At 44.3% G+C, this 25,952-nt stretch overlaps 1 protein-coding gene across 4 annotated transcripts; it reads right to left on the bottom strand.

Moving 5' to 3' along the window:
* Window positions 1-28: 28 nt before the first annotated feature.
* evlb (Enah/Vasp-like b) lies at window positions 29-24,978 on the bottom strand. Of its 4 annotated transcripts, XM_057016171.1 has the most exons (14): window positions 24,528-24,978; window positions 23,127-23,335; window positions 6,932-7,100; window positions 6,587-6,764; window positions 4,089-4,155; window positions 2,590-2,657; window positions 2,223-2,470; window positions 2,017-2,114; window positions 1,895-1,934; window positions 1,755-1,806; window positions 1,614-1,671; window positions 1,468-1,525; window positions 1,324-1,381; window positions 29-1,010 (listed from the first exon to the last, which is right to left on the bottom strand). In XM_057016171.1, the coding sequence occupies exons 3-14, from the start codon at window positions 7,064-7,066 to the stop codon at window positions 973-975; spliced, it is 1,098 nt and encodes a 365-aa protein (XP_056872151.1). In that variant the 5' UTR covers window positions 7,067-7,100; window positions 23,127-23,335; window positions 24,528-24,978; the 3' UTR covers window positions 29-972. The 4 variants fall into 4 exon arrangements, with proteins under 4 accessions (XP_056872151.1, XP_056872150.1, XP_056872149.1 ...); XM_057016170.1 differs by lacking the exon at window positions 23,127-23,335; XM_057016169.1 differs by lacking the exons at window positions 23,127-23,335; window positions 24,528-24,978 and adding an exon at window positions 18,155-18,796.
* Between the last annotated feature and the right edge of the window lie 974 nt (window positions 24,979-25,952).

Consider the following 25,952-nt stretch of genomic DNA (forward strand, 5'->3'; position numbering starts at 1 on the left):
AACCAGACAAAAGGATGATCCAGTCTCATTTATCAACACTTTTTTCACAGTTTTATTTTATTCATTTTAAAATCATGTTTCTTTTTATTGTTGTCAAACCAGGAAGCACTTTGTAATAAAAGATGCAATTAAAATGAACAATACTTAACGATACCCCCGCGGCCAATAAACATTTCATTAACAACATGTTCACAAATACTCTGGTGTCATTTTTATTTTTTTAGTTTCTAAGATTTCAATATCCAAAGAAGATTCTTCCACCCTTTGTGTTTTTCTGGTTCCACATGTACTGTAGCTGTGTTGGCAGAAATAGGATAAAAATATATATAATCATAAAAGAAATGGTTAGATAATGACAAGATGTTTTTGGATGACTTTCAAGTGCATCCAGAACAAACCTTAAAGGAAAGTAACCATATATAAAGTACAAAAAGCTGACATAAAGTAAAACAATGTGCAATTATACTCTTCAATACTATCATTCCCTCATTATTTTTTCCTCATTATTACTATTGCGCTCACTACACTACCACGACTCATAATAACATTACACCGGCAATTGTAAAAATGTTTGATAAGAACAATGAAAATGATAGCAATGATTTGAAAAAAAAGTGTTCAAAACTAACAAAATCGTGACAGTTTTCTCCATTGTTCTGTGGGTTTTCTGGGTGGAGGACAGAGGGGGCAGGCTGGGCTAACACGCAGATAGAAAAGTCTATGAAATAAGAGTAATCGGTACGAGAGTGTGTCCCATTCACATCCACCTCTGCAAACACAAACGCTACACACACGACTGAGGTGTTACAGCAACATTGCTGCGTTGCTTCAACACCACAGCTGGACAGGATGAGTAGATGTCACAGTTTGGGCCTCTGGTCCTCAATCCCCTCCTCTTGCTCAGGACCACTGCAGCTTGCTGAGGGGGCAACACTTCAGAAAAAAAAGGTGTTTCACGTCGAGGAGTGTTAATTATGTTGTGCTGACTCGGCTGAGTTCGTTTCTAATGGCTGCAAACAGGGAGAAGACATGGGAATAAAGTTAATAACCACTTTAATATCACGCGTGTGTGCTTCTAACTGAATATCTTAATGACCTATTAGGTATTTTGAAAGTTTCCACTGTTACAATTATGACATGTTACTTTCGTTGTATGTTTTATACATGATAAATATCTCAATTTCTATGTCTTGAATATTTTTTCTGTCTCTAGGGCAACTTAGTGGCCGCAGTGCTGAATCAGAACTCGACTCCGCTGTTCTGCTTCTGTAATAATCAGAATGAATGAGTCAACAAACATGCTATAAAGCAAATTTAACATACCATCAAGGATTTCGTCCCTCACTTTGTGCAATTCACGAAAGACCTCTTCCAAAATTTCCTAAAAACACACACACAAAAAAAACTCATTCAACTTTGCTCCTCACGCATTTCTTAATATTGCAAAGCTATTGCTCGCATTTTTACCTGTTTCATTCTGTCAAAGTCTATGTCTGAGTCACTTCCACCCCCACCGGGCCGAACCCTGGATATCAAAAAATTATTTAAAAACATCTGTATAAATTGTAATATTTCAATGAGGAAAATCCAGCTGTGCAGCTTCCAGCTCTCACCTGGAAACCATTGACCTGTCTGCAGAGTTTGCCCGGTCCCACGGCTTTTTTGCGCCATCTAGAGGAGAGAAATATACGCCAGGCAGGTCAAGAGGCAGCAGCTTATTGACACACACCCATAGACACACATCTTTTTCCCACCTGTGGCATTCTGACCACTTCGGTTGTTCGGTGATGAAGAATTTGGATCATCCTTAAAAACAAAACAAACCGATGGTTAAATCCTATTCAGCTCATGCATATTTTATTACACTGTAATTATTCCAGTCACATTCACTCACATTTTGGCTGTCTTCCGGCTTCTCTGAAGCTGCTTTCCTTCTGATGGGGAGAAGACAAATCTTGATGTTTGGACACAAAGACTCGGGCAGTAAAAGTGACTTTGTCATCTCACCACTCTGACCTTCGTGCCAAAAGGGCGTTCATCTCCTCCATCAGTCCTCCACTTCCTCCGCTTGTTCGATTCACTTCATTTTTGCCGCTTGAAGAATTGTCATCGGGCTGAAATGTAGAGGAGACGATCTGAAATTACCCGTAACTGACGGATCATATTTCTGCCTGGAACAGTTAAGGTCTTCCTCGAATAAATAAATTAATCCGGTGTCTCACCCTCTGAACACGGCGGAGTTTGGCTCCGGCGATCATTGCTGCCAGGCCCGTCTGGGCGGGGGGCTCGTCCCCGTGGCTTGCTCCACCCATGGGAAGTGGAGGTGGGAGAGGAGGCTGGGGTGCCCCCGCCGAAGGAGGAGGAGGTCCCGGTGGGGGTGGAGGGGGAGGAGGACCACCCATGTTCATGGGAGGCGGTATGACTGGGGGGGCCACAGAGAGCACAGCGGGGTGTCCTTGGAAAGGAGAACCTGCAGGGGGAGAAAACAAATGCAATCCTGCTTCACCCACCTGCATCAACATACACCTGGTGCGTAACTATGGCAACAATAAGGATGCAATCATTTGTGGTTGAGTCTATCTGATGTACCTGAGTTGGAAGACCGTCGTTCCCGCTCCATGTGTGCCTGCATCTGTTGTTGCTGCTCCATCATCTGCCTAGGCGACAGTGACAAGAAGGCAACTTTTAATTTCTCGTCTGTCATTCTTCCACATCAAAAATAAAGGGACAGATGTTTTCTTGCAATACCAAAGGCTCAAAATCCAGGAATTCGCCCAGTAAAGTTTCTATGGATCATTTAAACCTGGATGAGCAACTGTTTTGTTCCATAGCTTTGTTTCCTGTGTGGGTATTGAGAGCCAGTTTTGTAGACTTTCCACAGTCTTCTTCTACATCGCTGCCTTCTTTTATCCGAAACTGTCCAGAATCGCATCACACGCTCGATCATCTCCGCACGCCTCCGCTCTCCACCCTTCAGCTCCTATCAGCGCTCCGCTCATCTTTGCTCCCGTCTCCGTCCTCCAGTCGGAGCTGTCATGACTCAGGAGGAAGAGCGAGGGAGGAAAGGGGCGACTCACGGGGAGGAAATGCGATTTTCCGGCTGTGTGTCAGAGGACAGAATCCCTCTTCAATGTGACAACAGGACAAGCGGCGGGAATAAAGCTACTTAGCACCGCTGTCCTGTTGTCAGATCAGGAGGAGACAAACATCTTACCAATTCTTCTGCATGGATCAAAATACAAGGAGCAGCCAAAAGAGCTCAATAGCGCAAGACAATTAGATTGAAGGGTGTTCAATTGAAACTGCGGGGAGCTACGACTGACGAGTCAAATTAATTTCCAGCCGCGAACGCATGAGCGCTCCATCTCAGCTTACAATCACAGACGGAATCCTCATGAGTGAGAGCTGGAAGTGCCTTTGTATTTGTTCTCCAAAGCCATGGAATTTGGATGCACCAGAATACAGAGGAACAGTAGCCTAAACTGCCTGGGGCATCATTTTGCATACCAGAAGGGTCCTTCGATTCAGAAAACAAACAGCTGCTTCACCCTCTTCTGAGGCCTGACATCTTTATCTGACCGCTGCTGGCAAAAGGGGAAAGAATGACAACAGGAATAAAAGCCAGTACGCCCAGTCAAGTGCTTATGTCAGCTGCTGGAGTTCAGATGGTCTCTGTGTGACAGGCTGTCGTGGGCCTGCGCTCACTAACATAATCCAAGACACATCTGGATTGAGTTCACCAAAAGTTCAGGCACTGGTTTGGGGATGGCTCGGCGAAAGATCCAAATAAGTCAAACAACTGGCTCGGTAATAGAAGAAGCCTCCTGGGTAGCCGTTTGTCAGACAGACAGTGAACGTCTCATCACGTATAAATACAGCTGACATGTTTAATCTTTAAAATCCCATCTCTCATGTCCTGCTTGTCCTGCCTCTGTTTCTTGTCTCAAAGCTGTCTTATTTAAAATAGAGGGGTCCCAAACAGCTCTGTGTTGCTCCGTTTGTGTTGCCGAGTTCTGTTTTATTGCTCGACTGTTGCTACGGAGGTCAGACGGGTGATAATTAACTTTAACATCTAGAAAAGTCTTCACCTTGCTCTCTGAGCTTCTACCTCATCTGAGGTGGGTCCATTTTGCACCGGGCGCTGGACAGATGGACCTACAGATGGAGACAAACAGAGAGAGAGAGAGAGACAGTGATGTTGTCTGTAATAATCCATTATGAGGACTTAATGTTAATTAAAATGTGTCCGTGTCGAGCCAATTAACTATCAACATCCTCTTTGTTCTGTAATGAGCAAATGTGCGGCGAGAAGCATATTAATCCAAATTACATGAAATAATGGGTGGATTCACGCACTGCATGAAAACTATTAATTACACAGAGCGCGCACAGCAGAGAGGTGCCTGGAGCCGCACGCCACCGATCATCTGTGCTCAGAATAAAGTGATTCAAGTGTCCTGTGAGGATTATTCCATGATGACATGACATGAAAGGTGAGCAGCTTCCAAACAGATGTCTGGAAATTGGACACAGGATGATTTCTGGGATTTAGGTAACTTCTGCTTCCGGGATTTGATCTTTTTGATAAATCTGAGGGAATTTAAGGGAAGCAGATGTTTTACAAGATCCAAATAATTAGATTCATCTCAGAGAGCTTTGTGGTGAGGAAAGAGAGAAACATCATTAATCAATAGCAAAGATCTGAGCAACAAGCCAGTGACAAGATAGTAAAACTCATCAAGCCTGCGCTCCTATTATGTTTGCGTGGAGGTTTATCCTCTAAATCAGTCCAGGTTTCAAGTCCTGGGATTAACAAGACACTTTTATCTGCTGATCTGTGATCCCAATTAAATGCTGATCGCGACTGGCTATCAGATGGAGACACTTTTCTCCTCCGTTTATCCCCTTTGTGTCTAATTTAAGCTGATTGTTTCCCAGCTCCTCTCCTCCCCATCGTCTCAGGCTCAGTAACGATGATCCTGTCAGGCCATGGCGATAATGGCTGCTGTTGATCAAGTGGCAGAAACCCCGAAATAGCGTAGTGACCAAGCCGGTACCTGCTGACACCTTAGACTCACACACGTAACACACAAATTACAGCCTGTGATAAATATTTCAGCAACAGATCAACAGATACACTCGACTGCCATTACAATTATTGTTACAAATGTGTTTTCACACCTTTTGGTCCCCATGTTGATAAATCTACATTAAAGGAGGTTCATGGCTTATTTTAAATATACTACTACTTCTACTAATTATATTACTACTATTACTACTACTGCTACTACTATTGTACTTGAAACTGATACTCTAACTGATAGAATGGGCTTTGACTTAATGAGTGCATTTAAACTCAGTTATGAATTTTTCATTCAGGCATATATGAACTCTTTCAAACATCCCATAATAAGCAGTATGTATATTGCCTCGACTTGTCATTCTATCTTATATGGCAGAAAGATTAAAAAACTTTAGAAAAATTGCTTTAACACCTACATGAGATGCTGAAGAGGAGGAACCGGCTGTAGCAGACACAGAGACACTGACAGACCCACTCGCCGCTCACCATCTCTCACCTTTAGCTCCCTCTTCCTCGCCTTCCATCTCTGCTCTCTCTCTCTCTCTCTCTCTCGTGCCTCACCTACCCCTCTGTTTTTAGCCCCCCCTCTCCAGCCGTCGGCAGTATCACCTGTCATCTTCATGTAACACACACCTGCAGGCAGCGGCAGCAGCGCGGCGAGCATCCGCGGCTACTCTTTCAAAGGTCGGGTTTGACTGGAGGATGCTCGGCCTGGGGCCACACACACAGATGAATAAGGCAGCGCGCTGATATATGCACGTGGCTAAAGAATATCAGTGTGTGAAAGGTGACCCGGCAGCTGCATGTCCATTGATATTGTTTTGAAATTGGCAGAACTTGACTTCTTACCACTAGAGGGCGCACACCTATATAATATTTGGGGTAGGCCTCATGTTTGAGAGTGGGTGTGTTTGAGATCTAGAGTTACCGTCTCATTGAAGTCTGCTTGCATCTTCGACATGTCCGGTGTGAGTCCCCCCCCCTCCCCCCCCATCATCACTCGAGCTGCTTTGTTTCCCTTCCTGCATCGTCAGGTAGATAAAAAGATCTGCTCTTAAGCACAAAACCCCCAGGGAAGATCCTCTCAATGACTCGTTCTCACTTGGGGGCCGGTGGGGGGGCAGCACACTGCTGACATCAGGATGGGCAAACCCTATCACCGCCAGGGGAATATGCCTAAATATGTCCCTCTTTCTGGACCGAGCAGAGAAAGAGAGAAGCTCAGGTTTATTTCCCTCCTGCTGCTTATATAATGTTGCCATTCTTTGATGTGATTGGCTGCTATATTAGAGATCAGTGGTCAGTTACCTTCCGCCTGCTGTCAGACAGCAGACTGAAACCAGGAGTGCGCTAATTTACCTTCGCTTTAATTCTGCGCATTCTTTTTGTTATGTTGCTGCAGATGTTCCTTTTCCCCAAAAGGCAGTTGTCCGTCTACTAATGCTAAAACAATCCCGTTGCAACGTTTTTCAGCAAATATTAACCCAGTGTGAAAACAATCACCTCCATCCTGAGCGCTGAGGACGTTGAGGGCGAACAGCATGGCGTTGGAGAAGGTGGTGGCTTCCTCCTTGCTGGCAAAGTTGAGGCCGTAAACCTGCCGGGCATCCCGCCACTGGTGGAAGGTTGGGGTAGCCTGGTTGTACTTTAGACCCTTCACGATTGAGTAGTTAATAACCACCTGAGAGGAAACAGCCACATTCAGTATTTACACATGGTTTGATAAAATTAACAAAATATAGAGAGAAGAGATGATGTCTTTCCCCCACACAATGACCAAATATGGTCATTCCGGTCAAACCGTAGAGGTTATTCCCCCATTGTGTTATAGAGCCGCTCCTCACACACCTGCTGGTCCTGCAGTTTGACGCCCACCACTCTGAAGGTGTTGTTGGCAGTGTTGTGGTAGATGTTGATGCGACTGAAGCCCTGCTGTCCAGGTTTGATGGGCACCCACTTCTTACTGGTGTCGTCGTAGACCATGACCGAGGCCCTCGCCTGGCAGATGCTCTGCTCACTGGGAAAAAGAGGAAACCTTCGGTCAGGTCCTTCAGTGTTCAAGTACCTCCATGTTGCTAAAACTCAAATTCGCCTGATTATTGCTTCTGCTTTTATCCGAATACATAACATCAGCTACTGTGTCTGTGTGTGTATGAGTCTCTTAATCCAATGCTGGACTAATGATCTCATCCAAATGTAATCAAGTGCATCTGTTCATGTACGTAACGAGAGGAAATCATTGTCATTCAATGAGGTCTTTTTTAAGCACACATACAAACACTAAACAGGACTTTGCAAATGATTTGCTGCATCAGGCGCAGTTCTGCTCCCATAAAAGACCCCAGTAGGCCAAAACAGCAAACACGCACTCACATTAGTATGCTGTGGATCTGTCTCGTGTTTGTCGAGGGGGTGAAATAGAAAGATCAAGGTGGGAGAGCGTGAGGCGGGAAAACACGGAGGGGAGACGCAGACTCATTTTTGACTTGCAAATGAGATTAAGAAGAAGCGTCCCATCTGTGTCTTCGCCTCTTTGCCAAGCTAAAATTAGTGGCTCAACCCCTGAGGCCAAGTGAAAGAGCTGCGTCAGACAAGAGAAAGAGAGCAAATACTGAGGGAAAAGTCTCAGCTGTGCTTGTATGATATGCAATATAGGCTCAGCATTAAACGTGCATTTTCCATATTACAAAAATCATTTATTCATTTATTTTTATTGCTGAGGAACTCTGATGTCAGCGAAAATGATGTACTATTGTCTATGAGTAAAGCCAAAATCATAAGCATAACCTCTGGGCGCACATTACGAAGCTAGCATTAGCATCACGTGACACACAGAAGGACCTTAAGCTTAAAGCAGAGAACGTTAGGGGGCCAATTCAAACTCTGACATTTAAATCATACAAAGCAGAAGAAAATAAATAGCAATTAGAGGTACAAATAACACTCCTTGAGTCATTCTGCTGTGCATACATTAGAAATTAGCCCGAGCATCAGCGGGGCAATGATGTGTTTAATTTATTTTCTTTAACTTGTCAAGACTGTTAATTTTTAAAAAGGAATACTTGGCAAGCAGCTGAAAATGGCATCGAAGGCCCGGGAGCATGAATAAATGAGGTTCCTGCAGTACCAGAGACTTCAGCAAAAAAAGAGAGCGGAATCAGTGAGAGAGAGAGAGAGAGGAGCTGTGGGAAAAAGAAAAAGTGGTGTTCTTTGACTGGCAGTTATGGGACACACACTCAGACTCTCACATGTATAGCACAAATATAGAAGTATAGTGTAGCGCACTCCAGCACTCACTGAAAAATTAACTATTTTCTCCATAGGACATGAATAAATCAGCCGCTTCTGAATTGACAGCACACTCTGGGACACACACACACACACAACACACACACACACACACCACACACACACACACACACACACACACACTCCAAACACCTTCCTCTTTGGTCTGCAGCAGATTCATGCTGACAGGGACAGACAGAGAAATCTCAGAGAACTACTTTGGAATCATTTTAGACTGAGTCTCTTCTTCAGGATGTCTGACACCGGGGATTCACGAGCAACTCTAAAATGTGCTCACTCACCTTTTCAACTTTCAAAACTGCTATTTTGCACAGCGAACACTGCACCCAATGAAAAGGTTGCACTGCAAACCACCAACGGTTTGAGCTCATCCCTCAACATATTTCACTTTCAATTCAGTTTCCTGTTTCCAACGCATACGTTGCATTTGATGCATTTTTTTCCTTCTTTGGCTACCAACACCACCACTTTTTCCGTTTCCTGATTTAAAATTATCATAACGGTGGGTGAAATAACCAGCGACATCAATTTCCAAGAAACAAAGTTGTCACATGTCTTAATACATGCAGCATAGGAGATAAATCAGCGGCACATGTTAATTAATGGCATCAATGGTAGAGAATTTAGAGGCCAGAGGGATCAGCAGCACACCAAAAAAAACTCTCGACAACTCTTTAAAGTATCCCACAGTGCCCTGATTTGTAGCTCAAATTACTTAAACTGACATTATGCTATCGTTAGCATTATGTTTTGCTCTGAGTTATCGAGTTTACGCATCTGTGTGTCTGGCTAAGGTCACACTAATGATGGTCTGCAGCGATAAACACATGAATTATTCATTTTGCACAGAATCATCAAGGGTTCCTTTCATCTCCCTATGTTAAATAGACACACACACACACACACACACACACACACACACACACACACACACACACACACACACACTCCAAACACCTTCCTCTTTGGTCTGCAGCAGATTCATGCTGACAGGGACAGACAGAGAAATCTCAGAGAACTACTTTGGAATCATTTTAGACTGAGTCTCTTCTTCAGGATGTCTGACACCGGGGATTCACGAGCAACTCTAAAATGTGCTCACTCACCTTTTCAACTTTCAAAACTGCTATTTTGCACAGCGAACACTGCACCCAATGAAAAGGTTGCACTGCAAACCACCAACGGTTTGAGCTCATCCCTCAACATATTTCACTTTCAATTCAGTTTCCTGTTTCCAACGCATACGTTGCATTTGATGCATTTTTTTTCCTTCTTTGGCTACCAACACCACCACTTTTTCCGTTTCCTGATTTAAAATGATCATAACGGTGGGTGAAATAACCAGCGACATCAATTTCCAAGAAACAAAGTTGTCACATGTCTTAATACATGCAGCATAGGAGATAAATCAGCGGCACATGTTAATTAATGGCATCAATGGTAGAGAATTTAGAGGCCAGAGGGATCAGCAGCACACCAAAAAAAACTCTCGACAACTCTTTAAAGTATCCCACAGTGCCCTGATTTGTAGCTCAAATTACTTAAACTGACATTATGCTATCGTTAGCATTATGTTTTGCTCTGAGTTATCGAGTTTACGCATCTGTGTGTCTGGCTAAGGTCACACTAATGATGGTCTGCAGCGATAAACACATGAATTATTCATTTTGCACAGAATCATCAAGGGTTCCTTTCATCTCCCTATGTTAAATAGACACACACACACACACACACACACACACACACACACACACACACACACACACACCATGGCCATTTAAAACTTTCTTTTTTCAGTGTTCACACCTCCACAACATGCTTCTGGGTCACTCTCACCTCCTTCCCCACGTCATCAACCTGTTTTATCCCCCTCACAATTTCCCGTCAGAGAGCATTAAACACACTCTGTCGCTTCTTCCGGATCCAAGATTAGATCAGGAAATCAGAGCCGTGGACCATGAAAGCAGAGATAAGATACTGAGGACACTCAGTAGAAAATTCTTTTAGGTGAAAAGAAACAAGCTTCAGCCGGAAACATAAGTGATGAAATCTGAAGCATAATCAGCCTTGTGACCCCCCTCCATGCTGATGACCTCAGAGGGCAGGGGGTGGAGGAATGGCCCGGACAGCGCGACAAGTTCAAGGTCAACGTTAGCTTTCATTTCGTGGTGAATCAGCAGCACTTTGATGACGACTCGCCACAATTTCAAACACGGCTCCGTGTCAGTCAGAGTGTTCGGCAATTACATCTCTAACCTTAAGTGTCTGTTCCCTCGGCCTCACATGAGTGCTCGTCGTCCCCGGTGCGAACACACTTGTCAGCATGTGAGCCTGTGCACGTGTCACTCCCAGCCTGTCTCGTACACTAATCTGTGCTGTCAGCGGGCCCGATGCGCGTCTCAATCTACGCAGCAGGCAGGCAGCTGCTCTCACGCCGCCCTGCAGCCGTTGCAAATATCAAAGCCGTTGTGCTGCTTTTCTGGAGCCTCGGGGCAGCGGCTAACAAAGGAGGATCTGAAATAGAACCGCACACGTCACTGCGTGCACATCAGGATGCGCGGTGCTCTCTGTGGGAATGAAGGCTGCAGAAGTCACCATCGGATGAAATGAAGGGACGTAAAATGACCCAAAAGAGCAATGAATCCCTATCAAATGGTCTTCGGAACCTCGGAAGCTCTAAAGTTTAACGCTCTCTTATCCCACAACACGCGAACACATCAAGGTAATACTGAGATAAGGCCATCAGATCTGGAGCCGCCATCCTCTAATGTGTCTCTGCAGGTTAGTCAGACACAATCCACAAGAATCAACAGTCTGATGACGTTTCCCCGCTGGGTGGAAACCTGCCAGAGGGTGGCAGCAGCCGCCATTAGGAGATCAAAATGTTCTGATTTGATGGATTATCCAGTATTGCTGCTAAAGCCAGAACAAGAGCTCGACATTGTCAGCCTGCAGATGATGCATCTGAGGCGTCACTGTGCACTAAATCTTCTCTTCCATATTCAACTGTGACACCCTCAGCCTTTATTTGATCATTAACCACAGCAGCAGAGCCCTCAATGAGCAGCTGTTGGATTTCCAGACTCTTAGCTTCGAGTTTGGCTGTTTGGCTGCTGTCACTCTCTGCTCTTCCCTGCAGAATACACCAACCCCAACACCAAACCTCCGCACGCTCTCCCAACTCTGCTTTGTTTATAGGAAAATGCAGGAGAATCCACTGCATACAGACTGGCCAAAATATGGAACGCCATGAAACTTGCATATGCAGGCGTGCATCATCTGCATGGAACATCAAAGCTTCATAAAACACAGAGAAGAACAGCTGACAGCTTAAACATTTATAAGCTACATTGGCGATGAGGCTCAGCTTGAGTTAAACCTCGGCTCCCACGGAAACGGGGTCTTTTCTGCCATTAAACGATGCTGCGACCCATCAGGTGGGGCCAGTTGGCGTCATTAGGAGCCACTTTGCTAAAATGATATTAATTTCTGCTCCCATCTGAGACTTTAAGCAAACTACAACTAAGGAATATGCAGAACTACTGGCTGAAAGCAGCTGCTGATCCTCTGAAACCTTCTGTTTTGGATGTCAGGCTTGTTTGTTCTGCAGAAATATTCGGGCAGCTCAGAATGATCAAATGGCATTCAGACGAATTTACCGTGCGTGAACATGACATGCTTACAAGCCGCAGAAGGAAAAGTCGGGTTTCAGAGGAGTATGTGGCCTAGTTTTCTCATTTCTCAAAATACCTGACAACTCAATCCCAGTAAAATCAGATTTCTTTCATTTTTTAAATGATGACAGCAGATTTTTGTTGAAACAGGCAACAGAACAGGGGCTAATGCACAAAATAGGATGTTGATTCCTTTTAGCAAAACCTTTCCATTTAATAATGACATTTTAAAACTGTGAGCTTGTATTTGCTTTGCAGTTGCTGTTCTAGCATCAGTTTGGAAAGCTGGCCCGCAGCTGCAGCCAAAAGGAAGAACAAGAAGAAAAAAAAGAGGTTATGGTAATATGTATCAATCATCAATAAGGCAGAATATTCACATCTTTGCTATCATGTTTGCTGATGTCATGTTTAAAAAGAGACTTTTGTCCTTTTTTTGTTTTCTGTAAGGCGCCATCTAGTGGTATGAAGGAGCACAGGAAGGCAATAACAACAATATATAAACCGTTGCATTTATGTAGCTAAAGCATAAATGTACTAATTTTCTGCTTCTATGTCCACATTATTTCTTTATATACTGTCTCAAACATTGCTTTCTATCAAATATCAATTCAAAGGTTTGAGTTGCAAATTTTAAGCAAAAATCTTGCAATGTTGCTAAGAAATGTCCTCTTATATAAGAAAAGTTGTTTCCATTAAATCACATGATATTGAACTCGGACGCCACACTTTTGTCGAGGAAAATGACATGTTATGATGATTACACAGCGAATGCGTGGCAACGTTAGGCCGGCACAGGTTTGTCTTTCTGCTATGAATCACCAAATTGTTAGAGACGTAATCATGTGTTTGCATGGGTCTATGAAAGATGGTCTCCAGGAAAACAATCTGAAGGCCAGTTACATAAGCAGCTTTGCTGGCGTATTTGTGGTTTTGGTGGCGAAGAGGGGAGACGGGAGAAAAAATGAAGCACAGGGAGCAATAAAAAAACAAGAGACTCTGAAGTAGAAATAAATGGCCTGTGCTGACAGCACTTTCAAACATCATGTTCAATTCTAATACAAACAGCTATAAAACATGGTAAATTCCTCAACTCGCAAAGGAAAATAAAAAAAATCTAAAAATAGCTGGCCTCCATTGAATATGGTTGCTTAGTTTACATGCCAGTGTGTGCAGCAAAATATTTCGACTTTTTAGTCGACTACCAGCAATGGATTTATAATAAACAAGCAGATACTTCTGGATATGATGCATATCTAATGATCTCTCAGATGGAAGCGGTACGCAACGATTATTCCAGAGAATTATTTGGTTTCAGGAATGCCGTAAATGGCAGCCTTTGCCTTCTGTGCAATGGGAATTTGAATTTGAATTAGTCAAAGTCTCGTATCATCAGAAGTGTTTTGCATCTGATTGTGTGTGTCCAGCTTGAGAGAAAACACACACACATAAGCAGGACGTGCACGCACGCTGCTAGTGTGGACTGCTGAGCGAGATAATCTTCCAGCAAGACAACTGGAGTGGAACATTCGCTTGGCCTAGAAAATATGGCTGTAAAGAAAACATGAATAAGCACTGAGATTTGGATACTGTGGATAATTAGACTCGTTGCAACTAAACGGCCCAGCGTCCCGCCTTTTCCCTGAGTTCTCCACTGCTGAGTGGCTGCAGCAGCAAATTTAGCACATTTGCTTGCATCGATGTGAGTTCATGAGCATGCGTGCACGTGTGTGTCGCTGTGGACCGCTGTGCGTCCCATTGCCTCCGAGGCAGTCGGTGCAGACTGTTCGGACCGTATTTCATAACAATTTGCTGCGTCTCTACATGCGTTCATGCGTTGGGGGTGGGTGCGAAAGAGCCAAAACCACGACCCGGCGCCATGAAAATCACTCTTTTTATGGTTTAACTCCAGAAGCGAGAGATTAGAAAGGATGAGTTTTCTTTTACTGCTGCTTCACATGGCCGCATAAAGTATTTAAGAGTTTCCTCCAGCCCAGGGGTTCATGCTGAGACACTGAAAAATCTGCCCCACAGTGGGAAATCTTCATGGGCAGGGTGGCTTAATGAGAGGCTGCACAACTTTTATGTGTGGCCAATAATGGCTTGAAATCCCACTTGAATTGCCTGGTTTTGCCACATGCTAATGCTTTGAAGAGGACGGTCATTTTTGATCATCTGAAATCAAAATAGAGAACGTTCGGATCCTGCATGGCTCATATTAGAGGGGAGAAGAATGGAAAATAACTGAGAGAGTGAGAGTTGGAGGATTTAGTCTTCGGATGGTCCTTTCAGCCTCTACACAGACTGACAAATCCTCTGACATAACAGAGGCCTCTGCAGACACAACAGACGGTCAATAGACCCTGATGGTTTGACCGCAGCCGTGAACAAGTTAAGCAGCTGTGAACTAAGTGCAACCGAACGCAGCTGATTTGATAAGGCACCGACAGATGAGAAGTTTTAACCTCCCAGTGCACGCAAGGACAGAGTATTAGGAAATAAATGTTCCAATGCTAACAGTGGCTAACTAGCAGTAATGATTAATGCAAAAACCTGCAGGGGTGTTGTGATATTCCTTAACAATCAAGGGATGGTTTGAAACTTTAGACATCTGGAATTACTGACAAGAAGCTTTTACCAAGAATGTTTTGGATAACAGAACATTGTCATCACATGGAAAGCTTATTAGCGTACTTAGTAGCAACAGGGAATCAAATATTATGTCAAAAGAAAATGAATGGCTCATTACCGAATCTTAATTTGAGCATACAGTTAACAAATTCAAGTTTTAACCTCTTCACCTTTGTAACGTTCTGATCAGGAGCTCTACAGATTCCCCGTCTACAGACTTGTTTATCAATGCTCCTGGAACTGCTCCCCATTTCGAGATAAAGCAGAAGTGCAAGCGGACATGAATAATAAACGGTTATACCGATCCTTTACATGGACACTGTAACAAAATACCACAGCTATGACTTGTTATTGTTTCTGTGTGGGATTAGAAGCTTCAATAACTGCATGAAACCAGACATTCCCCAATAATTACTGTCCTTTGTGGGGATCCTGATTTCAGCTTAATTAGCATGAAGAGACTGGAATGTTTAATACAGTCTGGACCCCCTGGCTTCCTCTGTCCTATGCGTTCTACTGTAAACATCATAAATTAGTCACTTCTGTATGCATGCGGAGGTTTTTTGTTTCAGACCCCATTGGGAAAATCAGAAGAGGAAAATGAAGTCATAAGAATGTGGACAGGTAATGGTGTAGGCAGAAAGATGTATGTGGAGAGGCAGCGAGACAGAGCGGCCGGCAAAGAGCAGGGGGTTGGTTAAAAATACATGCCTCTCCATCTAGCAGAGGGTGAAATTCCCCAGCAGAGACAAGACTTAGTGTGAGCATCAACACTCCAAGTGTCTCAGAAACGTTGTCTCGGGAAGTGAAGCTGAAAGCAAAAGGATGAAGGAAAAGTTGTGGTCGGTTCCCCGAGGCCGCTCGTCTCCCTCCTCTGTGCTGCTGCTTACAGAGGAGCCGACACACAAACACACACGGACGCACAAAGACATTAAAACAGCGCAGACGTGCGTACAAGTGATCCACTTTACAGCTGAGCGTTCGGTCAAGGCTATTAGCTTAAGTGCTCTCCATCGCAGACTCCAGTAGGACCTGTCAGTCTACCCAAAACACACGTCTGTAAGTACACCAGTCTTTTAAATATGCTGGTTCCCCATTAGTCAGCTGGCTCCACGAGCAGTAGCGTCTCACAAATTACCGAGGACTGGACATACGTGCGTGCCGGATTCCATCATTAACGTACATCCGAGACTTTGCATCACAGCCACGGAGAAATCCTGAAACACAGAAGGCCTTCGCCTGCTGTTGGAAGACATCATCCTCCAGCAATAATGCACATTATGGCCTCTCTTGGATTTTAAAAAAGGCTTTCAAGTTAAAGCGGAAAAGAGGGAGCTGAAATCCTTTGTGAGGGTCACAGAGAAGCTGACAGACGATATCGCTGTTGCCACGGATGAGCTGAAGGAGGTCTTCCTAAAGGGCAGAAGGAACCTGAAGACTTCCACCATGGTATCCAGGACTTGTGAGTGACGCAGACTAGCAACTGCTGCTCCATGCTGAGTGACAGGCTCTTATTTAAGACTTAATTATAACGACTTGCCTTCCCTCTTTTTAAAAATGCCTTAAAACGTAGAAAAAAAACATCTTTGCAGTGACTCCTTTCTGAACAAAATGGATACAACACTGTCAAAAAACAGCATATTTTCAGGAATATTGGACGATTGTAGAACCTCTCTGTCTCTCTCACTTCTGCACATACACATACATGGTCTCCGAGCGACTGTGCTTCCACTGATTGGCCAACACTGGTTGTCATGGTTATTTGGCTATACCATGGAGTCTACATTGGTCACCATGGAGGCACCAGGCTGGTGCTTATATCCCTGCGTCCCTCACACAGATTTCAATTGTCTCATTAAAACCATCTTCGTGTTTTCTTCCATTTGCTCTTCAATCACTCTTTTCTCCTCTAATTCTATCTTCTATACGTCCTGTTTCCCCTTCCTCATTTCCCCTTCCTCTCTCTCTTCCTTCTGCTTAGCCTTGCTTCTCTCACCATCCCCCCTCGTCCAGTCTTTTACAGTATATCTCTCATCTCATTTCCCTCCTCTCCTCTTTTTCTCCCTCTGTCTTCATTTCCTTCTCCATCACCGACCCTATTTTCCCCCACTTAGCTTTACTGGTAGAGTAATTTCTGGGCTACAGTGAAAACTAAATATCTTACATTTGTGCATTTAAATCCTCATTTTCTCAGTAATAACTGGAAACCAGTGATGCTTAAAGGCCCCGACTGGTCAGTGTTTATTATATGTGTATATCTGGCTTGTGTTTTTATCTCCATAAGACGAAGAGGAGACACACAAAGTCAGACGGGTGTGAGACTAGTGTTTTTTTGCTGCAGTGCACAGACACACACACATTTGCATTTCAAAAAAGGTCATTTCAACGATGCTGCATTGGATCAATCCCTTATGATTTATATCTGTCATTCAAATATGAAAACAAATGAATAAATTGAAAGCATATTTAAAACCACTGACAACTCCTGCATAGCGTGCTGGCCAATTGATCTTAATGCTGTTGTATTTGAAAACTTGGATTAAAACGGTGATTTTTTTTAAGGAAACCTCATTGTTAGGACAGGTTGGAACATCAGGAAATGCAGCCAGCTGGTGACACTGACCCATCAGCCCCCTGCAAAGCCTGGACGGACCAGCAGCCAGAATACAAGCTGCTTAGTGGAGCAAAACTCTGGCTGAGACCTTTAAAACCATCAGAGGTGTTAAGAGGAAGAGTCGTAAAACGTACTACACACAAGGCTACTCAAGAATGCAGGATGTGTATGGGTGAAAGAATGGATGTAAGAAGGCACTTTTTCATTCATTCGACGCTGTCTTCAGCTTGAAACGTGATATTTTCATGGTGTGACTGACACACAAAGCGAGCCAGCCTGCCCGCGTGCCTGAGTGCAACAGTTCCATCTGGCACAATTACGTCTCCGCGAGACAAAGAGCGGGGAAAGCTGTTGCTCCTCTGAGCATGCGTCTTCAAGAGCTCCGCGGGCGGCCATGACGGCAGGCGTCGGCAGAGCAACAAGCAACACTGGCAGGAGAGGAAGAGCAGCGGCCACATAAAGAGAGGCGTAAACACAGAGAACAAAAGAGCCACAGAGGTTAGACACAAGCAGCCGATGGACAGCTAATATAACACAAACGCTGCACTATCGCCCCTTCTGTCCAAACTTGGCAGGCACCTCTGTGGACCATCAATGCCCTCTGCTCATCCCAGGAGTCCAACACTTTTCTGCACAGCTAGCTTATACATTAGCATGCATCCCCATCCCCCTGCAAGGGCAACCAGGCACTCACAGTACCCATACACTCAAATGCAGCAGCAGCAGGAGCAGCTGGGGATGATGAAGACACAATCCCGATGCTGTACGTCCTGGGAGCATCCTAGGCAACATCCTGTGCTGAAAGAGAAGCAAGGCTCAGGAGAACATCTGCACTTGGAATCCTACCTGACTTTGAACTCGGTCAGCTGCGGCTGTGCCCCCGGTTCAGCACAGTAGATCTGGGGGAAGTAGAACCGGTGCGACTGGAGGTTGATGTCCATATTCCCGTTTTGCAAAATGCCAAAGAACGATGAACGCTGCTTTCGGACCTTTTCCTGACCTGAACTTCACAGCTGACACTTTCTCGAGGGGTCAGAGTTGAGCGGCAGCAGCATCCCAATTTCACCTTCTCTGCCGTGAGCTCACAGGGCTACAGGAAGACAACATCCCCCTCCTCTTGGTCTCCTCCGTGCACAGAGCATTCAATCACCTCTGCTTCCAAACAGGCACACTAACCTATTTCCCCACCAGCACTCAATGAGCAGCAGCAGCTGTCAGCAGAACAAAGGTGCCTGGATGAAGGCAAAAAAAAAAACCAATAAGAATTTTAAAATGCTGAAAATCCTACAGAGGATTAGAAGAAGAAATGTATCGTTTGGCTTGACGAATGGCCAGAACATTTAAAAGTGAGGCTGGAAAAATAGTCACATCCCTCGAACACACCGAGAGAATGAATGGGAGATGAGAGTCGAGTGCTTTTTATGCTTCATGGACAGAATCGGGGAAAGAGAGAGAGAGAGAGAGAGAGAAGGATGGAGATAGAGAGATTCCGAGTGCTGTGAGGCGTTGCCCTCGCACTGCCTTTCCTCTCTCTGTCTCATTGGATTACCTCCTCCCTCTCTCTCCCTCCTCCTCCCATCCTTCCCTCCCAGCTGTGGCGAGAGCGATGGAAGCCTCAAAGGCTGCTGGTCCTCCCCCCCACCCCCCCACCCTCACCAACCCCCTCCTCCCGCGCCTCCACACCCGTCAGTGGGATTGGCTAAAGCAAAGGCAGGAGAGGAAGGGAGGTGAAGGAGGAGGAGCAACAGATTTTTAATTCATCTGATGGCTCCCGTATTTTCTCGCACATGATTCAAGGCGGCGTGCCAGGCCGGGGTGGAGTCCTGGTCACACACGCACATCACAAGCATCACACAGCTAGTGTCTAAATATTTATACTAAAATTGGCCACAGGGGCAGACAGATACATATATATATATATATATATATATATATAATATATATATATATATATATATATATATATATATATATATATAACAAATAACGAATATTGCAATAAATAATTTATATTCAACTAACCTCTGGTCAATAAAACATAATAAAATCTGCCATCTGAGCCTTTTCATACACCAGATTATACATTTATATACAACATGTGTGTGTGTAAGAGAGATGTTAATCCTCTGGTTCTACAACATTACAGGATCAAAAATCTCTCCTATATTTACTGTACGTCTCTTTCTAGCACAGCTCACCAGAGCAGCCACATCTGTCCTGCTGTGTTTGGCTGGGGGACAGTTTCATTGATTACAGCCGCTGAACGGCATCGTCCTCGCTACAATAACCGCAGCAGCCGCTGTAATATGACAGCAGTCTGAATAATGGAAACTGTCAATGCTACATTCCCAATTATCTATCCCAAAAATGGGATAATGTATGCAAAGAAACTAAAACCAGAAAGCAAAGAGAAATCCTCGACAAAAGTAATAATTAAGGTTAAGAAAATCCTTAATTTCCATAGGTACCCATTTACATTACTTATAAGTCTAATTGAACGTCTTGTCAACTCTAAAAGCCAGAAATGCTTCTAAATAAGAGCGACTTAGAAGGCAAAAGCTTTTATTGCTCAGCTGAGCCAAATAAAATCTACTTCCTTGCAGATTAAACCTTTAAATCAATACATGGGAATGCCTCCTACGAAGTATTTTAACTCTCTTAAACTCTTAAACCTTACAAAGTAGCTCAATGTTTAACCATTACAGCGTGACAACACACAGCAGCACCTGAAAGTCTGTGCTTCCCTTTTTCTCAAACACACTTTATCAAACAGGTGGAGCAGCTGACATAAGGGCTGATGGAGGGAAACAGACAGATGGACAGAGGGACAGAGTTAACCGTCTCAGCAGGAAGGAGAAGAACTGCAGGGGGAGCAAAAACAAGAGGAGAGGAGGGGTGAAAGGACACCAGCCTTCTCGGGCCCATCCCCCCCTCCCACCGGCTCTGTCAGGTTAGACACACAGCGGCAGATTGTGCACTAATCCTCAAACACACACCTACATTTCTGCGGTGTGTTGGAGTGTGAAAGAGCTCGGACAAGTTTTAGCCTCCCATTAGCATACAGCAGGAGAGACGGCCTGTTTGACACTCAGCATGAGCTCATGTGTAAGCAAGGGCATGCGTGTGTGTGTGTGTGTGTGTGTGTGCGTGCGTGTTTGCAGAGCCAGGAGGACATGATGGAGCTCCGGAGTGACTCATACAAAGCAAAGATGGAAGTTGGGGGGGGGGGGGGCTGCTGAGAAACTGCAGGAAAGGGACATGAAATTTGGTGAAATGCGATTACATGTGTAACCACAGGCTGAAATGCCGCCAGGGCTTTTAAATTAAGGTTTATGTGACACAAACACATGATTTGCTGGAAGCTCCTGGAGTGGAGCCTCCTCAATGAGTCACGAACACGGAGGAAACGAACCTCAGTTTGTAGAAAATGACTCTGCAGCTGTTTAATCACGGTCACGGATGAAATGTAGTCCTGCTTTGTGTAGCTTTGGCATTTTAAGCCTGAGATGAGACAAGAAGAGCAAAACCATGACTGCATCCCATTTCAAAGAGTGCAATGATTTTTCTGGCATCAAATATCTAGTTTTCTGCACAATGCATCTTTACAGTTGTTTAGATTTTATTTGCTGTACATAAAAAAGATTAAGTGCGGGCATTTTGACCCAAGTGCTTCAGTTTTAATCCATAATGTTGGAAGGAAAATGAGCCAGTATCCCAACAACACGCAGATTGTGCTGTATGAATTCCTTGCCATCCAATCGGACGTCATTCTGCATAATCCAATTTGACTCCCTGTTTCCCTTTATCCCCTAAAACACCCACAATCCACCTGTGTGTGCGCCCATCCTGCATGAGGTGGAGAAGCGAATGCGAGAGGTGTGACACAGAAGATATTAAAGATGTCTGACGTTTCCTGTCCTCTGCCATGATTCATCCGCTCAGGCCTGCGGATGAATGTGTGACACAAACACACACAAACTCACACACACACGATCATCGTTTTAATTACAGCAGTGGAGCTTTAACGAAGTGAAAAGGCAAACAAAGGCGGGAAATGGAGCAGGGAGCCATTTACCATTTCATTCACAATGATACAATCAACTATTACTCCTTAGCGTGCATAATTATGACTCATAAATTACCCCGCTGTCACCCAGAATGCACTGGTTTTCTCTACAGAAGCAACAGAGCACGAGGCCACGAGCGAGCGGGCATTTCCTTTAGAATTCTGCCACATCTTTCATTTGACAAGCCTTCACGTGACGTATTGAGAGGTTTTGCTCAGCAGTCTGGGATATAATCACTGTCAATCCAATCATTTTTTCCTCACATAAGCAGATAAACTACACAACAAGCGACCAGTTATTAATCTGCCTCCCTTCTCACATATGTTTGCTGTGATAAAAGACTAAGGGTTATAGTTCATTTTAGATTTTTTTTAAATCTATACATCTAATAGCAGCACTGCTTGACATATTTTACAGCTGCAATAAAAACAAGATAACATATTTATATTGATTGTTATCATTATCCATTCAGGTTTTGGGTTGCAGATTTAAAAATACCGTAATACACAAAACAATCAATAGTAATTAGGAAGTTCAAGCCTCACTAAAACCTGGTATATCTCACAGTCACTGTCCTGAACTCTGCGTTTCCTTTGCAGTTAAGTTTTGGCTGAGACGACAAATGCAGGAGTTGCAGGGCGATCCGCACCCTCTAAAGACAGCACAATGACTGCCGCTTGTGGAGTATTGATGCATCCAGCCGTGAAGCTGAATCAATGATGAACAACAGCAAACCCAATAAAGCTCTCTGCAGAGCTGAGACAATCTGTTAATGGTCTTAGTGGTAAATCACATGTAAAAAATGTTCTCTTGAACACCAGATGCTGATTTAATTAAATTCTTTCCTCATCATTAACTCTGTAACTTTGCCTAAAAGTGACCTCACTGACAGCTCACACCTGCAGACCTGAGTCATGATTCTTGCCTCAGCATTTCGCCCGTGCACATCTGAGTAACTGATTTCACCCTCGGCCTCCATTAATTTAGCACACAGTTACTATTAATGTGGCTTTTCATATGGGTCACACACACCACCAACCGTTCCTGTCAATACCCATCAGCCAGCAGTCAGGCTACTGGATCGATAGTCACTCATGATTCCCTTCCAGAGCACAACGGAGTCCACGCCGATGGAGGAGAGGGCTGCAGCGGAACCGCAGGCAGGACCACACATTGGTCAAGCTTCATCAGTGGAGCGTAAACACCAGCAGATGTGTCATTTTGGTATGGAACATGGAAACATTTGATGCTAAGTGCCAGCCAAAGTTTCTTATAAAAGAATATTAACTGTCTTTACGAATGCTAAAATGTAGCTCGGTTTTGTCTCTATGGTGCCCTGGAATGGATAAACCTACATTCTAAAGCCATCTTTATTATATACGTGTGTGTGTGTGTGTGTGTGTGTGTGTGTGTGTGTGTGTGTGGTATGAAAGTCTTCACACAGCTTTTGGATCGATACTGCCAGAGATGGACAGGATTATAAGCTCAGCCACCAGAGGAAGAATCGGGCGTCCAGGCTCCATTGAGACAGGGATCCATCCTTCAACCCAGATCCCAGACTAGATCACAAATTGCGACGCCAGATAATTAAAGCCAATACTGCGTCTTAAGCTTGACAAATGAGCAGCAGACAGGGTTTCTTTGTTTATTCAAGTCTTATTTAAAGAAACGTCCTCAAAAACAGGGATGCCCGGAGCAGCTAAAAACACCACAGCTCCTCCTGTTCACCTTGAGCCTGCTGGATGTCTGACCTTGAATAATGCACGTCTGAGCTGCAGCTTGTGTCGTCCGCACATCAGTCCTCATCACGCAAAACAGCTGCTTGCACCCCCCACACCAACATGCATCAGGGCAGGCGTGCAGCCAGATTCACGGTGAGCAGACACACGTGCATCCATCATGCTCTGCGATGTGTTGGCTCGTGGCGGTGACTCAGTCTATGTTGCCACCTACAGAGCACCTCCAATAAGCACACAGACACCCATTTTAACACAAATGAGGGTTTAAATCACAAAAATGATGCATTGTAAAGGCTGTGCTGATATCTAAAGCTTAGTTAAAGCAAAAGGATGAGCTTGGAGTTTAGGATACCACAGATATCTCGTTCCTTTTAAAATTGTTTTAAATATAGTCTCATAACCCTGCTGGGGCTTGTGGCACAAACATTGGTGATAAATTACAACTTAGCATCCTACTACTTTAACTAAAAAGTAAATGGTGGTAAAAGCAGCACAATAATAGAAGATTTTTTAAAGGAAACATACTGATTTTACTTGATTTTATACACATAAACAGTTCTGGTTTGATTGACACTTGCACACTTTCATTTATGCATTACCACCCTATAGAAACCTTACATGTCGTTAGGGGAAAGCAGCTGAAACCCTGACCTACAGCTCATAGTCACAATCCCCTCTGACCTTGGGTCACGAAAACCACTCCCACGCACGCCAAATTTGGTGCCAAAAGCAATTAAGACTGAGCTCAGGGCTCCTCCTGTCAAGTTGAAGCCGTGCCAAGGGCTGGTGCCACACCCACCTCTTTGTAAGAGCATTCAGACAGCTGATTGGCTGCTCAGCTGGCGCCTGCCAACAAGGCCTAACATAATTGGCTGTTTGAAAGCAGGGCTCGCATCCACCGAGAGACGCTTGGCTGTCTGGATGCTGCGATGATGGCTGCGCTCAACTGATTGGTCCTCGGCAGGGAAGGTGTGTGCGCGCGTGCGCGGATATCTGCCTGCGTGCACACACGCATTGTAGGTGTTCATGGCAGACATGAAACACATGTGCTCCCTCTGGAAATCTCGCATTTACACACCGTGTCGCAATTAGGCATCATAATTAAACATTTCTGCACGTGCAATCCGGTTCCCATGACAACATAGGTATTTTTCTCTTGCCCACCACGTGACTCAAGTCAGAACCAATTTCAAGGAGAGAGTTTAAACCGCCCTCTTAAAGTCTCAAATTATATCGGCCAACAGGTGACCTGTCTGTCCTTTAAGCGTGATTTTCAGATGTGCTTTTTGTGTTGGTGGCACATGCACACGCGTTAGAGGGGAGCTTAAACGCAGTTTCCCCGCAATCTCGCCATATCCTTTGATATCCTATAATGACGCGCACATCTGCGGTTTGATTACAACGCATGCTTACCTCATCTTCTTCTGATATCCGCTTGGATGAAATAAGAATGTTTATCTTCCCAGTCTCTTTTATTGAAACAAAATCCGGATTTGGCAGCAGCTGAAGCGATTCTATACGTTTTTATAAAAATTAAAAAAAAAAAAAAAAAAAAAGAAAAGAAAAGAAAAAAACCAGCGATGCTACCGGAGAAGTCTGCAGCCGCCTGGATGTGCAGATGTTCGGGGTAGAAAAGGCGGCAGGGTATGAGAAAATGCTACACGAAGGCCCACAGTTTTCAGGTCTGGCTCTTACAAAAATGATACTTCCCCTGCTGCGTTCTCTGTCCGGCGGCGGGTGGGGGTCTGGGGGCCACCTCAGAGGGCGGCACGCCGCTGTCCGCAGGACGAGGAGCCGGGCGGAGAGCCTGACAGCCTGGACTTCTGAGGTGCCATCTTTTCTCCCTGTAACCACTGGGAGGCTGGAGAGAGAGAGAGAGAGAGAGAGAGAGAGAGAGAGAGAGAGAGAGAGAGAGAGAGAGAGAGAGAGACGAGAGAGAGAGAGAGAGAGAGAGAGAGAGACAGAGAGAGAGAGAGAGAGAGAGATGTTTCCTGCACAGCAGCGTCCTCTACCTGTAGAGCTGTGTAAGGCTCTCGTTTTAAAGAAAAAGTCGCGACAAAGGCCCAGTAACTCTTACTTTGTGTAAGAGGAAATATAAAAAAATATAGATATTAAATACTTCGCTTAAAGGCAACACATATGACAATCTTGTAAATATGACTCGAAATTAGGCACCACGATTTGAGGATTGCAGATTTTAAGTCCCAGCTGAAATAAACTGAATATTATCATTTTAAAAAATGTCTTTGGTTTGGCCTGTTTGGGACCCCTTATTGAAGCTAAAAACATGCACATGCGCTCGCACACACCTGTCCGGGGAGAATGGGCCAACTAACATCTGTTTCTCTCTACATCAGACTCAAATACCCAGTGGGCCAAAATTCAAAACTGGGACAAAGTCACAGGCCAACATTGATATTTATTGAAAAAAATCTTCCTCCAGCTATAAAAGGGAACCTTTTGATATGGACCCAAACTAGTTTTGCTCAACAACTGAACATGGAACAAGCAAAGCTTAACACAATACATTATATATAATTTATTATTGCACACATGCAAAATCGAAATTCAAATTAAAAAAACACATCACGGGCAGTCATTGTTTCTCTTTTAAATTTCAACATTAATCTTTTGCTGTTTTAAGTTAATGTAATGTAAATGTAATGCCTTTTTATCTCTTCTACTTTCTGGCACCTTTGAGTCATTTCCAGGTGCTTGTGCTTGTCTTTGTGTTGCGTTTTATAGTGTCATCTGTTGTTGTTCTCCTTGTAATGCACATTGGCTCCACATACAAGACAGACAGGTCCGTCTACATATCTAAACAGATATTCTGCCTCC

Source organism: Takifugu flavidus, chromosome 19 (assembly GCF_003711565.1).
Source record: "Takifugu flavidus isolate HTHZ2018 chromosome 19, ASM371156v2, whole genome shotgun sequence".
NCBI lineage: Eukaryota > Metazoa > Chordata > Actinopteri > Tetraodontiformes > Tetraodontidae > Takifugu > Takifugu flavidus.

Bases quoted from the DNA above. Each gene is read 5' to 3' on its own strand.
- evlb (XM_057016169.1), bottom strand. From the start codon at position 18,249: ATGGACATCAACCTCCAGTCGCACCGGTTCTACTTCCCCCAGATCTAC. The intron at 1,935-2,016 runs GTCAGAGTGGTG...TCTCCCCATCAG, and splicing joins AACGCCCTTTTGGCACGAAG to AAGGAAAGCAGCTTCAGAGA. The intron at 1,807-1,894 runs GTGAGTGAATGT...TTTGTTTTTAAG, and splicing joins AGCCGGAAGACAGCCAAAAT to GATGATCCAAATTCTTCATC.